This window comes from Giraffa tippelskirchi, chromosome 6 (assembly GCF_054371585.1).
Source record: "Giraffa tippelskirchi isolate mGirTip1 chromosome 6, T2T-mGirTip1v1.2.pri, whole genome shotgun sequence".
Classification (NCBI taxonomy): domain Eukaryota; kingdom Metazoa; phylum Chordata; class Mammalia; order Artiodactyla; family Giraffidae; genus Giraffa; species Giraffa tippelskirchi.
In genome coordinates this window covers 91,132,576-91,147,952 of record NC_137280.1, presented here as the reverse complement: position 1 = coordinate 91,147,952, position 15,377 = coordinate 91,132,576, and the positions used below count along the sequence as shown (strand labels likewise).

The window sequence follows — 15,377 nt, the reverse complement described above, 5'->3', positions numbered from 1 at the left end:
TCAATAGTATTGGTTGAATGAATGAACTTTACTTATTCTCTGAGCATTCCGTACATGCTGTTCTTCCAACCCAGGATTCCTTTCTCACTGCTTTTATGAAAGGTACTAGAGGATTTCATCCTCCAAGTTGTAACAGGGCTAGGAACACAAGGTCCAGACATCTTTGTACTTTTTTGGCTCCCAGGCTCTTCATTTTAGCAAGCAGGCTAAGTAGTTGCCACACTCAGGCTTAATTGCCCTGTGGCAAGTTCCCTGAACAGGGATCAAACCCGCAACCCCTTCATTGGACAGTGGATTCTTAACCACTGGACCACCAGGGAAGTCCTCGCTATTTCTTTCCCTTTTTTTTTTTTTTTAAAGTTTCAAGTTTGCGAGAACTCAGTTTCCTGACCTGAGATTGAACTCGGCCCCTAAAATAAAGGTACCAAATCCTAAACACTGGATCACCAGGGAATTCTCAGCTATCTTTTCAAAGGAACAGCTTTGTTTCCTTCAGATAAATACCCAGGAGAGGAATGCCTGGAGCATACATTAGTTCTATATATTTATTGAAATAGAGTTGATTTATAATGTTTTGGATAGTCCTATTTTTAATTTTCTGAGGAACCTTCATACTGTTCAGGCCCTCGTCTGAGTAACATTCCATTGTAAGGCCAAATCAAGTTTTGTTTTTCATTCATGGATATACTTTGGTAGTTTCTACCTTTTGGCTATTCTGAATCATGGTGCTATCAGCATTCCTGTACAAGTGTTGGTATGAATGTCTTCTCATTTCTTTTGGGTGTTTACCTGGGAGTGGAAATGTTGAGTCACATGGTAATTTCGTGTTGAACATTTTGAGGAACCGTGAGACTGTTTTCCCTGGCAGCTGTACCATTTTACATTCCCACCAGCAACAAACAAAGATTCCAGGGTTCCAATTTCTCTGCATCTTTGCCAACATATATTTTGTTTAATTATTATGGTGATTGTCATCCCAATGGATGTGTATTAGTGGCTCAGTCGTGTCCAACTATGTGACCCAATGTACTGTAGCCCACCAGGCTCCTCAGTCCATGCAATTATCCAGGCAAGAATACTGGAGTGGGTAGCCATTCCCTTCTCTGGGGTTTCTTCCTAACACAGGGACTGGACCCAGGTCTCTTGCATTGCAGGGAGAGTCTTAACTGCCAGGGCCATCAGAGTGGAAAGCGGTATCTCACTGTGGTTTCCCAGTCCTTCTGACATGTCCAGTGGATGAGCCCAAAACAGAGCTGTGATGTGCAGCTTGGATGTTCAGGGACCAGCAAGTGCTGAGGGGATGGGGCCAAAGGGCATAGCCACCAGCTGTGACCTTGAGCAAGCCATGTCTCCTGGTGATAACTTGATGGCCTCAGCTGCAGAAAGGGATGGTAATGCATCCTGCAAAGTGTGGGAGTGAGATTTCAATAAGACCATTAGGGACTGCCGTGGTGGTCCAGTGGTTAAGAAACCACTTTCCAATGCAGGGGACACAGGTTCAATCTTTGCTCAGGGAATTAACATCCCACATGCCTCAGGGCAACTAAGCCCTTGAAACTACTGAGCTTGTGAAGTTTAGAGCCCATGCTCTGCAATGAGAAGCCCACTTGCCCCAACAAAGACCCAGCACAGCCAAAAGAATGAATAAGTAAATAAATAGATAGATAAACAAAATTCAAAAGACCATTCATGCACAGGTAGCAGTAGTGGCAAGTTGTCTGTTTCCTTACGACTCAGCTCTGAGAATCCCACCTCAAACTTCCTGGTCAGGACCACAGACTTCCTCCTTTTTCCCCACAGATGAGTTCACTCTCACATCATGGTTCCTCATAACAGCCCTAGAGTGGAAAGCAAAATTGCATGGCATGTGGATGTTGATCAGAACAGAACTCGGCTCCTCCATCCACTCAGTTCAGTTCAATTCAGTTCAGTCACTCAGTCGTGTCCAATTCTTTGTGACCCCATGGACTGCAGCACACCAGGCTTTCTTGTCCATCACGAACTTCCGGAGCTTACTGAAACTTATGTCCATCGAGTTGGTGATGCCATCCAATCATCTCATCCTCTGTTGTCCCCTTCTCCTCCTGCCTTCAATCTTTCTCAGCATCAGAGTCTTTTCAAATGAGTCAGTTCTTCCCAACAGGTGGCCAAAGTATTGGAGTTGCAGCTTCAGCATCAGTCCTTCCAATGAATATTCAGGACTGATCTCCTTTAGGATGGACTGGTTTGATCTCCTTGCAGTCCAAGGGACTTTCAAGAGTCTTCTCCAACACCACAGTTCAAAAGCATCAATTCTTCAGCCCTCAGCTTTCTTTATAGTCCAGCTCTCACATCCGTACATGACTACGGAAAAAACCACAGCTCACTGAAAGTTTATTCTGTGGCAGACTCTGCCCTGCCACTGGCTGCGAATCCTGCCTGGGACTCAGGTCCACATCAGCCTCACATTCAAATCTCTGAACTTGGTGTTGGATGGGAGCCCAGGTCAGGCCTCTCCTGGCTGGAGGTCCTGCTAGAGCAGAAGGGCCTGGCCCCCCAGCTGTTGACCCTCTGTCTGTCCCCCTCGCCTCTTCTTACCAGCCTTTGGGTCTCCTACCGAGGTGTAAGGAGGCACCACAGGGCAGCTCCTCCTGGGCTGGCAGCTTGCCCTTCTTTAGGTTCCCCAGCAGTGTGCTCAAGTGTTCTGAGCAGCTTTTCGAGGTTTCTTCTTTCCTGGGTACGTCGTTGCTAGATGGAGGCATCTTTTATTTATTTATTTTTGTGGTCCCATCCTGAGCCATGGAACCTGCACCCCCTGCAGTGGAAGCACAGAGTCTTAACCGCTGGATCAGCAGGGAAGTCCTGAGATGGAGGCATCTTTTTTCTTAAATGTATTATTACTATTATTTGTCTGCTCTGGGTCTTCCCAGGTGACACTAGTGGTAAAGAACTCATCTGTCAATGCAGGAGACATAAGAGCCTGGGTTTTGATCCCTGGGTTGGGAAGATCCCCTGGAGGAGGGTACAGCAGTCCACTCCAGTATAGTTTACCTGAAGAATCCCATGGACAGAGGAGCCTGGTGGGGGTACAGTCCATAGGGTCACAAAGAGTCGGACATAACAGCATGCACACATCGCCGGTTGCAGCATGTGGGATCTAGTTCCCTGACCAGGTTTCAATCCCACACCCCCTGCCTTGAGAGAGCAGAGTCTTAGCCACCTGATCACCAAGGAAGTGTGAGATGGAGGTATCTTTGGTGGGGGCTGTGGCTCTTTTCTCAGCCCTTGGGGTCCTTTTATCCTCTCGTGTCTCCTATTAGGCTTCTGTGTGTGTGTGTGTGTGTGTCGTTCAGTCATGTCTGACTCTTTGAAACCCCACGGACTGAAGCCTGCCAGGCTCCTCTGTCCATGGTATTTTCCAGGCAAGAACACTGGAGTGAGTACCCACTCCCTTTTCCAGGGGATCTTCCCGATCCAGGATGGACCCCAGGTCTCCTGCATTACAGGCAGATTCTTTACCATCTGAGCCACCAGGAAAGCCCAGTGGGCTTCCATGTTGACCATCAATAAGCAGACACCTTCACTGCACATCAGAGCCTCCTGCCTCTCACCCTCTGGATCTCCTGGGGGTCAGTTCCAAGCCCTATTAGTTCATTTGAGTTTTCTTAAGCCTGATCAGCCTCAGCTTGGGTATTCTGCCTTCAGGGATATTTTTCAAAAGTTGTGAAGACATTTTCCTCTCTGGGCTGTGGGTTAACCCATGTCGTAAGAGAGTGTGATAAGGTTTGTTTGTTTCATGGCCACGCTGCGCAGGATGTGGGATCTTAGTTCCCTGACCAGGGATTGAATCTGGTCTCCAGCAGGGTAACTATGGAGTCCCAGACACTGGACCACCAGGGAAGTCCCCCTGTAATGGGCATTTTCATGTAAGAACAGCTCCTCTGAAGAAGTGTCTTCACATATCTCTATTTTTTAAAAATATTTTAATTTCAGAGAATTTCAAAATAGGCAACAGCGAAAAGGACATACGGTGAAGCCACATGTGCCTACTTCTACAGTCCTTGTGGCCAGTCTCGCTCCATCCTTCCCCCTACTCCCTGTCATGGGTTCAACTACTTCTCTTCCCAGGGAGAGGGGGGAAAGTGCTGACCCCAGATTGTGATCTTATTTAGAAACAGGGTTTTTGCAGATGATCAAGTTCAGTTGAGGTCATTAGGATGGGCCCTAACTCAACTTGACCAGTGCTCTTATAAAAACGGGAAATCTGAGCACACACAAACACAGAGACAACACCATTTGTAGATGAGGACAGAGATCATGGTGATGGATCAAGCCAAGAAATGCCAAGGATGCCAACAAACCTCCAGAAGCTAGGGGAGAGGGATGGGACAGATCTTGCCTCATAGGCTCAGAAGGAATCACCCCTGCCTACTTTGGGGGAGGGGGAGCTGCTCTGTAAGGTGTTTGGGGATCTTAGTTCCCTGACCAGGGATAGAACCCATGCCCCCTGCAGTGGACTGAGTCATAACCACTGGCCCACAAGGGAATTCCTGATCCTGCCTACATCTTTTCAACATTTTATTTTTATTTGCTTATTTTGTTGCACCAAATCTTTAATTGTGGCATGTGGGATCTAGTGCCCTGACCAGGGATCGAACCGAGGCCTCCTTTATTGGGAGGATGGAGGCTTAGCCACTGGACCACCAGGGGAGCCCTCCAACCTTGCCAACATCCTGCTCTTGGACCTCTGGCTTCCAGAAGTGTGAGATACTACAGTTCTATTGTTGAAGCCCTAGTTTTTGTGTGCTCAGTCATGTCTGACTCTTGGTGACCCCATGAACTGTAGCCCACCAGGCTCCTCTGTCCATGGAATTTCCCAGGCAAGAATACTGGAGTGGGTTGCCATTTCCTTCTCCAAGGGATTTCCTGACCCAGAGATCGAACTTGCGTCTCTTCCATCTCCTGCATTGCCAGGTGGATTCTTGACCACAGAGCCAGCTGGGAAGACCCTCCTAGTTGTGCTTTATGGTAGCCCACGAAACACACACATTTTATGCCCTTACTACTAGAAAGCACATTGTAGACCCCAGGTCATTTCTTCTGATGACTTTTTCCATCGTTGATCTGGCTAAGGGATTCCAGTGTGGGGTAACAGATTCTGACTGCTTTCTTTACTGTTTCCTGATGGCCATGTTGTGGACAACTGAGCCCCATTAAACATAGCTATGAGGCTGGGTGCTGTCAGGACAACAGATGTGTCTTTCTTGGGGCCTCGATGTCCCTGCAGTTAGTGAGGCACAGGCAGAAGCTGGTAATGGTTTGGGTTTAGCCCAGCATTTCCCACCCAGCCTCTGTACCTCTTCCTACTACTGGCTCCAAATAGCTTTCTCTTTTTAAAATATTTTAAAAATTATTTTAAAAAATTGAAACATAGTTGGTTTACAATGCTGTGTTAGTTTCAGGTGTACAGCAAAGTGGCTCAGCTATACATGCACGTACGTGGGATCTTAGTTCCCCGACCAGGGGTTGAACTTGGACCCCTTGTATTGGAACCTCAGAGTCTTAACCACTGGACAGCCAGGGAAGTCTCAGATTTTTCTTTTTCCCTCAGTCAAATCTGAAACTTTAAGGATCACAATTTTTGTCCACTGAGGACGTTCAAAGAATGTGTTGTGAGCTCTCAAGGGACTCTCAAGAGGCATTCCAGAGATGTTTTCGGCATCGAGCTGCCCAGTCGATGGGTCTCTTTGGCCGCCTGGGTGGGCCTGCAGGCCAGATGGCAGTTTCAGCCAACCTTAAAGAAACTGACATTATTCTGTAGTCTGTGTTGCGACTATTAAAGAGATAATAACTTGGGAGGTGGGGGACAGATAACATCAGCAGACTCAAGAATCAGTATGTTGACTTGGTGTTTTTTTAAAAAATGTTTATTTGCACATTTACTGACCACATTGATCCTGACTCAGTGCTTAGGGAAAATCCCTGTGATGGAAGCCCCAGTTTCCACATTGTATCCATTTGGAGAATCAGGCCCACAGCTGGATGGAAGGGTGGTAATAAAGGGGACCACAAGCCCCATCAGGGATGCGAGCACTTGGTCAGAGTGCCTGGGTTTGGGAGGCAGCACCAGTGGGTTCTCAGAGATGGCGGCTTCTCTGCTGCGTGCTCCCCGAGGCTGACTCACCCTGGCAAAGTTGATCCTGGGTCATTTCTACAAATGGGGTCTTGAGGCAGCCAGGTACCCAGGGACGCCCAGCACCAGGGAAGGCGCCAAATGGAATTATTCACAAAACGGCAATCAGCTGCTGTGCTTCCCCTCTTTGATTACAAAATAAAATTTATCTTACACGAAAGAGAGACGTGTCTCTGGCAAGCTGCCCTCTTCCCAGTATTGACACCTGCTTGGCTGCTCTCTGTGTGTGGCCTCAGCCTCCCACTGGGACCAGGGGGCCTGGGGATGGGGAGGTGTCTCCCAAGCCCGCCCAGGGCTTGGGCTGGCTCAGAGCAGGAAGGAGGGTGGTCTGTGTGCCCTGGGGGGCGCGGGATTGGGGCTCAGGGGAAGTCTCGGTAGGGCAGGCGGAAGGGGTAGAGGGGTGTGTAACGTGAGTCATGCCAGAGCAGCTTCTCTTCCAGGAAGGCGACGGTGGGCAGGGTCAGGACCAGGGTCTGGTGTTTGAGCATGCTGTGCACGTTTAGGCCTGGGGAGGCGGGGGGAAAGGGGGGCACAGTTAGGTCCATCCCCCCTCCCCCAACAGAGACACCGCAGTCTAGCATAGGGTCCTGAGCCCAGCAGCCTGGGTTTAAACCCTGGCTCAGCCGCTCACCCCTGACAAGACCCTGGGCAAGGGGTGGTCCTCAGCTCGTCAACCTCAACCAAAACACCCAGGGTACCCTGACTCTGCCCTGTGCCAGGGAAGGGTTCCCACCTCACGTTCCCGTTGGGGAGACAGATGATAAACGGAGCAGATGAATAAACACGATGTACTGAGGGGGGGTCCATGCGGCTGCAGGATGTGATGAGGGAGGGAGGGGAGAGGTGGGGAGAGGAGAGCAGGTAGTGCAGATCTGTGGGCCTCCAGATAAGTCAGGTTTTTACCCTGAGTGTATGGAAGCCCTGGAGGGTGGTGGGCAGAGAATGGACGGGATTTTATTCAGGTGCTCAGGCGCCCTCTGGTGGCCGTAAGCGGGACTGGGAGGGGGATGCGAGATCAGGACAGATTATGGCAGTTAGCAGGTGTCTGGGACCAGGGCAGAGGTGACAGAGTGGGAGATGCTGGGAGCTGGCCCAGGGTGGTGAGAAGTCGTTGGATCCTGGACAGGTTCACAGACAGAGCTGACAGGGTGGGCTAACAGACTGGAGTGGAGGAAGGAGGTCTTAACATGCTGCGATGACTCAGAGACCCCCATGTGCCGCTGTGCAGGAGGCAGCTGGGCCCGCAGTCAGGAGGCCAAGAGAGGGCTCTGGAGACTAGTCAACCTCTCGATGGATGGGGGGACCTGCTCAGGGCAGCTCTGATCCTGTGGGTCTGAGTGAGGAGCCGTGTGGGAGCAGCCAGGGGGCCCTCGGACTCACTCCACCCCGGCACTGAAACTCAAGCTTGGACTGACATGACCTCAGAGGATTTCTTTAAGAAAGACATCATTCTCCCAGTGCTGGGCCAGCTGGGGGTTGGGTGGGGGAGAGCAGTCACTGCCCAGAGCCGCTCAGTGACTGAGTTGTAGATACAGGATGTGAACGGGCCCGAGGCCCTTTGCTCACCGACAGCTGGGACCAGGTTGAAGGTCTTGAGCCCGGATGTGGCTGCTACAACGTTCTGGGGCATGTCCTCGTGTTCTCTGAAATAGAGGCCAGGAGGTGAGCCCTGCCAAGGATGGAGCCCCGGCCCCCCGTCCCTGCCAGGCGTGGCCCCCTCACAAGTCTACAAAAAGGACAGAGTCGCCCCAGCGGCGGTAGCGGGCCAGCTCCATCAGGTACTGGGGGTCTGTGGTGGGCAACTCCAGGGAATCCACGATGTGCAGGTCGTCCTGGTGGGAGGAAAGGACAGGCTGAGCCTCCTACTGCCCCCCTGGGAGCCACTTGGGCCCCCCTGCAGCTACTCAGGCTCCTCCACCCCCACAGGCCACATCCTAGGACACAGTGGCTCCCGGTAGGATTGGTGCTATTACCTGGGCCAGCTTGACGGTCAGCGCCACCTTGAGGCCTAGCACCCGCACTTTCATGGGGAGCATGTAGTAGTAGCTTGTGGGGCCCCGGGGGCCATGGGCGACACCTCCTGCAGGGGCAGAGGGATGTGTGAATGGGTGAAGGCCCCAGCTGGACTCGGAGGTCAGAAATCTGCCTCAGTGGTGGGCCCAGAGGTGGGAGGAGGGAGGCTGCTGGCAGCCAGGCTGAAGTGCAGCAAAGACGGTGTGGGTGTCAGGGAGGGATGAGAGGGGAGGATGGATCAGGCACCACCTGGGACAGGTAACTGCCTCAGAGGGGCCTGGTGTCCTCAGCCATCAATCCCTGAGTGAGGATAGTTCTACTTGGGTGCTCCCCCTGCTGGGCCCTGGGATGCAGCAAGGGACCTGACAGGATCCCTGCCTCATTCATATTCAGACAGAGGCTTGATCGCAGAGGGAAATCAGGGCTGTGTGGGGCAGCACAAGGGGATTCAAGGGGTGAGGGGGACCCAAAGAGGATCATGGAGGGCTTCCTGGAGGAGGCATGGCCCAAACACAAGGGAAAGTGAAAGCTGCTCAGTCGTGTCCTACTCTGCAACCACGGAATTCTCCAGGCCAGCATACTGGAGTGGGTAGTTGTTCCCTTCTCCAGGGGATTTTTCCAACCCAGGGAAGGTTGAGAGGAATTGGCCAGGCAAATGGAAGATGACTGAGTCAGCTCTATTTGGTCAGGAAGGCATGGAAGGACAGCGGGGAGAAGGGGTCTGCAGCCACCAGGGCCTGGAAGGCCAAGATGAGGGGCTCAGACTTCAAACAGGAGCTAGGAGGCTCGGGAAGATCCCTCTGGGTGCTGTGTGAAGTGTGGGCCAGGAGAGGTGAGCTGGGAGGTGGGGTAGAAAGGGGCTGTGGCCACGGCCTGATGAGAGGTTGAGGCCAGAGCTGCTGGGACTTGCAGGGAAGTGCACAGTCTTGCCAACCTCTGACCGCACACATGTGGGCACATCTGCTCACCTCCTCGCCAGATTGGGGAGCGGATGCTGCCGTGTCTGGCGCGTCCACTGCCTTTTTGCTGCCAGGGCTTCCGGCCACCTCCCCGCACCTCAGCCCTGGTCTTGGTCTTGGCGTAGCTCTGTGGGCACAGAGTAAGGAGTCAGGTTCACATGGCAGATGCCATCGCAGCCGAAAGGCACCAGGCCCATGGACAGGGCAGTGAGCTGGGAGGACCGGCCTGCTGCTTGGGAGCTGGAGAGGAGGCACAGAGACTGGGGCTCCATCAGGACAAGCACAGAGTGCTTTGGGAGGGAGGGAGGGAGGGATAAAGAAGTCAAGAGCTCCCTCCTCTACTCCAGAACATCAGCCTCAGAAGGGCAGGGGTGCTGCTGCCTGGCACAGAGTATTTTTTGAATGATTTCCATGTGGTTGTAATTAAAAGGAAGGTAAGGGCTTCCCTGGAGCCAGTGGATAAGAATCCGTCTTGCAGTGCAAGGGACACTGGTTCAATCCATGGTCCCGGAAGGTTCCACATGCCTTGGGACAACTAACCTTGTGTGCCACCACAATTGAAGCCCACCCCCCGCTAGAGTCCATGCTCCGAAACAAGTGAAGCCACTGCAGTGAGAAGCTGGTACACCACAACAATGATTAGCCCCTGTTCGCCGAAACTAGTGAAAGCCGGCGTGCAACAATGAAGACCCAGCACAGCCAAAGATAAAATAAATAAATCAATATATATATATATGTATTTTTTTAACAAAAAAATAAGAAAACAAACTAATTTTTTAAAAAAAGGAAGGTGGGGGAATTCCCTGGCAGTCCAGTGATTAGGACTCTGTGCAGGGGGCCTGGGTTCAATCCCTGGTTTGGAAACTTAAGATCCCACAAGCCATGTGGCCAAAAAAATAATAATAAAATAAAATTTAAAAAATGAAAGGAAGGTGGGATATGGGGAAAGATGTGGGGGTTAGAATCAGGGAGAGGTGTGGGGTGGGGGATCCTGTGAGGCTTCCAATGCCAGGCTGATGACTTCATTCCCAGGGCCATGGGGAGCCAGGCAGGGCTCACAGGACTGCAGGTGGGCACATGAAAGGCAGGGACCCCGACTGACAACAGGATCTTCCATGCTCTTGGCACAAAATCCAAACACCCCCACGCTGCCCCTGCTGACCTCCAGGACCACGCTGGGCTCCCTCTGATCCCACAGGCCTTTGCCCATGCTGCTCCCACTCCCTCCATGCCAGCCCCACTGACCCCTCTACCTACTCAGCTCCTATCTATCACACACCCGAGGTTAAATTTCCTTTCTTCTGAGAACTTCCCTAATGATACATTTACAGGCATGACTGTTTGACTCCCATTCTCCCATTCTGACTAGACTGGGAGCTTCATGAAGGCAGGGACCTTGCCTGTCATGTCCCCTAGCACAATGGCCAGTACACAGTGGGTGTTCAGAAAATGCCTAGTGGGAATTCCCTGGTGGTCCAGTGGCTAAGAATCCTTAGGAGCCTGGGTGGGGGGGCGGCTACAGTCCATGGGGTCGCAAAGAGTTGGACACAACTGAGCACACAGGCACAGACAAGGGCTTCGCCAATAGAACTGTACTGTCGCACACTTCTGGAAGCCAGAGGTCCAAGATCAAGATGTTAGCAGGGTTGGAGGACTCCCCTGGAGGTCCAGTGGCCAAGCCTCTGTGCTTCCAGTGCAGGGGGCCTAGGTTCGATCCCTGGGCAGGAAACTGGATCCCACATGCCACAAGAAAGACCCAGAGCAGCCAAACAAATTAAATAAAGGTATGAGTATAATCAGTAATACATAAAAATAAATCTTAAAAAAATTCTCAGTGCTCACATTTAAGAAAAAAGAAAATGGCCCATTGGGGAATGGTTCAGGAGAGAGAAAATGGGGCCTGAGCCAGCCATCCAGAGAAGACACAGCAGGGCCTTCCTCTGCCTCTGCCTCTGCCTCACCCCACCTGCCCTGCCCAGGGCACTCACAATTCTCTTGAAGTTCTTCTGCCAGATGGCAACTTGGTGCAGGATATCCAGCCTGTGAAGGAAGGAGATATAAGAGGGCCGCATGCACTTAAAACCCTCCCTACTCCATGAGATGAAAACCCGGGCTCTTCCTATCCACTTCCAGGGCCCTGTGTGGTCCGCTCCAGTCCCTCTCCGGGCCCATCTCACACCACCTCCAGCCCCGCTCCATGTCCGTTCTGTCACTTCTTTACAGGCTAGCTTGCCTCTCTAACCCTACGCTGTCCCACACAGTGGATGGCCATATGTGCATCTACTGAAGCCCTAAAAGGTGGCCAGGGCCACATGACAGCACTTCATATTTTTAAAAAATATTTATTTATTTTGGGTTTCCCTGATGGTTCAGTGATAAAGAATCTGCCTGCCAATGTATGTTCGATCCCTAGGACGGGAAGATCCCACATGCCTAGGAGCAACTAAGCTCGTGGGCCACATCTACTGAGCCTGTGCTCTAGAGCCCAGGGGCAACAAGTACGGAAGCCTGGGGGCCCCAGAGCCTGTGCTCTGCAACAAGAGAAGCCGCTGCAAGGAGAAGCTTGTGCACCGCAACTCCAGAGGAACCCCTGCTTGCCACAACTAGAGAAAAGTCCGTGCGGCATTGACAACCCGGAGCAGCCAAGAATAAACAAATCAAATTTAAAAAATTTATTTTAGACTTATCAGGCTAAATGAAATATATTACTGAAATCAATCTTATTTGTCTCTTGCCATTTGAAAGAAAATGTGGCTACTGGAAGAACTGAAATTACACATGGGGCTTGCATTGGACAGGGGTGCCAGGCTGGTGTGCCAAGGGTTGCCAAACTACGGTTTGGTTCAGTTCAGTTCAGTTGCTCAGTCATGTCCAACTCTTTGCGACCCCATGGACTGCAGCACGCCAGGCCTCCCTGTCCATCACCAACTCCCAGAGCCTACTCAAACTCTTGTGCATTGCATCGGTGATGCCATCTAACCATCTCATCCTCTGTCCTCCCCTTCTCCTCCTGCCTTCAATCTTTCTCAGCATCAGGGTCTTTTCAAATGAGTCAGTTCTTCCCATCAGGTGGCCAAAGTATTGGAGTTTCAGCATCAGTCCTTCCAATGAATATTCAGGACTGATTTCCTTTAGGATGGACTGGTTGGATCTCCTTGCAGTCCAAGGGACTCTCAAGAGTCTTCCCAACACCACAATTCCAAAGCAGCAATTTTTTGGTGCTCAGCTTTCTTTATAATCCAACTCTCACACCCATACATGACTACTGGAAAAACCATAGCTTTGACTAGATGGACCTTTTTTGGTAAAGTAATGTCTCTACTTTTTAATATGCCGTCTAGCTTGGTCATAGCTTTTCTTCCAAAGGAGCAAGCGTCTTTTAATTTCATGGCTGCAATCATATCTGCAGTGATTTTGGAGCCCCCCAAAATAAAGTCAGCCACTGTTTCCACTGTTTTCCCATCTATTTGCCATGAAGTGATGGGACTGGATGCCATGATCTTAGTTTTCTGAATGCTGAGTTTTAAGCCAACTTTTTCACTCTCCTCTTTCACTTTCATCAGGAGGCTCTTTAGTTGTTCTTTGCTTTCTGCCACAAGGGTGGTGTCATCTGCATATCTGAGGTTATTGATATTTCTCCCTGCAATCTTGATTCCAGCTTGTGCTTCATCCAGCCCAGCATTTCGAATGACGTATTTTATGGTTAGAAAGGCCAAGTCTGGCCTGCTGCTTGTTTTTGTAAATATGCTTGACTAGAACACAGCCACGCTCATCCACTTCCTCATTGTGTATGGCTGCTTTTGTACTGCATCAGCAAAGATGAGTAGTTGCCATGGAGACATTACAGCCTTCAAAGCCTATAATATTTACTCCCTGGCTCTTTACAGAAGTTTGCCGTCCCAGCTCTAGACTGGAAGCAACATCAGCAACCTCAGTGCTCATTCACTGCTATATCCCTGACACCCAGAATGGAATCTGGCACCTGGTAAGCACTTCCTAAGTATTTACAGAATAAATAAAATGCTTTCTCTTTTTTTTTTTGACCTCACAGCATGTGGGATCTTATTTCCCCAACCAGTGATGGAACCCATGCCCCCTGCAGTGGGAGCTCAGAGTCTTAACCACCAGGGAAGTCCCAAAATACATTGTTTAAAATTTTTTTTTTTGGTCACCCCTTAGCAGATTGGGATTCTGTAAAAACAGGGGACAAACCATACAAACAACATTACAGTAATAAATTAACAGCAGTTATTATCTGCCAGACACAGTAGACATAAGAGATATCAAACTCTTTTGCAAGTGAAAACTTAGTCCTGGAAGTTGGCCCATATACTGTTGAGTATATAGTTTACAAGCTATGTGACCATAGGCAGATTTCTTAACTTGCCTGTGCTGTTTCTTTAGCTACAAAATAAGAATAAAAAAATAATAAAAAGGAATTCCCTGGCAGCCCAGTGGTTAGGACTTTGCACTTTCACTATGGAGCGCCTGGGTTCATTCGCTGGTCAGTGAACTAAGAGCCCACAAGCCATATGGCCAAAAATAAAAAAAAAAAACGAAGTTAAAATAAAATGCAAATAGGCTGTGCCAGACACACAGTAAGGCCTTAACCACTGTTAGTGCCCATTTTTGCAAAAACCAATAACAGCAACAATAATCAACATTTCTATAGACCATATTATGGGCCAGAATTATCTCATTTAATCTCTTGAGGTTTGACAGAATGGAGACATCAAAGCACAGGGGGAAGGTAGGATTCCAATCCAGTCACTCGGGACACAGAGCCCTGTGCTCCTAACCCACAGGGAACGTTACCTCTCAACCCTCACCTTCACACAACTCTGAAGCAAGAAAAACCATCATTCCCTTTTGACAGCTGTAGAAAATGAGGCTCGAACCCAGGTCATCCTGATTCCTAAACCCCGATCCTCGTCCCTCTGCCACCCAGCTCACCATTTCAGCTCCCACTGACCTGGGCGCCGTGGAGAAAACGTCTGGGTGCAGCTCGGTCAGACCCACGCGCTCCTGCTCATAGCCCCGCAGAGATTCAACCCAGGCCTGCACGGGACGCCGGTGCAGGGGTACCGGGAGCTCGCACCTGCGAAGCACGGGTGCCTGGGGACCTGGAACGATTGAGAAGTCAGTAGTAGGGGTCAGAGTTCCCAGTCGCCACCCTTCCTGGGGTGACTAGCAACCTCACCTGCGTTCGCCAAGGGTTCTGGTTTCTCCGCCGGCTGCACTGCCTCTTCTGCCAGCGCGTTCAGGCCCTGAAAACGGTGGGCGGGAATGAGAGAGAACCCCCCTGGGCCCTCCAACTTTTATCCTCCAACCCCGTCCTCCGTCCCCGGCCTCACCCGGCAGCCCTTGGGCCGAAGCCAGGCCCGGGCCCCGGCCCGGACTAGCTGCTGCATCTTCGCGTAGCTCCCCACGCTTAGAGAGGTCAAGGTTTCCTCTGGAGTCTCACGACGCCTCGAGATGACGTCACGCCCGCGACACCGCCTTCTGGGCTTGTTTTCGACGTAGGAAAGCGGGGCATGCAAGATCGAGGACCGCGGGGCTCGCCTCAGCGTGCCCCCACCTCCGCCCCAAGACTAACCCCCAAACCCCAGTTTTCTCCGCAGGCCTAAAAACCCTCTGCAACCCCGAGAGTGCGAGCCCACAGTGAGAAACCCCGCCCCTTCGGTCCCGCCCCCAAAGAGCCTGAGGGAATCCAGCAATGAAACCTCCCTACTCAAAGGACACGCTCCTCATTCAGCCAATGAGCTGTTAAGTATAAAAAAAAAAGTTCTGGGGCGGGCACTAAAGGGAATATGGCCAATAGTTACGCTTTTATGTCGGCCACGCCCTCTAGGTCCCGCCCTGTTAGGGCCCCGAAGACTCTAAGCTGCGGTTTCTACAGGAACGTGGATTTTTGTTTGTTTAAATGCAGAGCTTTATCTCCTGCAGAAAGCGGTCAGGATAGGACCTGGCGGATAGATCCCCAGGGTATGTCTCTGTTCAGTGCCTCAGGTTAGGGATGTTTCTCCCTCATCTCCTTGGCCAAGATGTCGCGTCTCATACAGCCCGAGTTCTCGGAGAGCACAGTGGGAAGTCCACAGATCCTAGCTTGCTCTCTCGTCCCCCCTCACAATAAAAATCCAAATGCTCATTAAAAAAAGTAATTTTATTCATTTATTTGCTTATTTAGGCTAGTTCTTCCTTGATGCGCGAGCTTTTCTCTAGCTGTGGGGCAC

General features: G+C 50.9%; 1 protein-coding gene across 1 annotated transcript; it reads right to left on the bottom strand.

The window, feature by feature from the left end:
* Nucleotides 1–5,890: 5,890 nt before the first annotated feature.
* MRPL4 (mitochondrial ribosomal protein L4) lies at nt 5,891–14,598 on the bottom strand. The gene is made up of 9 exons (XM_081498192.1): nt 14,499–14,598; nt 14,345–14,411; nt 14,117–14,267; nt 11,133–11,184; nt 9,154–9,271; nt 8,146–8,252; nt 7,895–8,004; nt 7,739–7,815; nt 5,891–6,677 (listed from the first exon to the last, which is right to left on the bottom strand). Exons 1-9 carry the CDS (start codon nt 14,553–14,555, stop codon nt 6,532–6,534), a joined length of 885 nt encoding a protein of 294 aa, XP_081354318.1. The 5' UTR covers nt 14,556–14,598; the 3' UTR covers nt 5,891–6,531.
* Nucleotides 14,599–15,377: the final 779 nt, after the last annotated feature.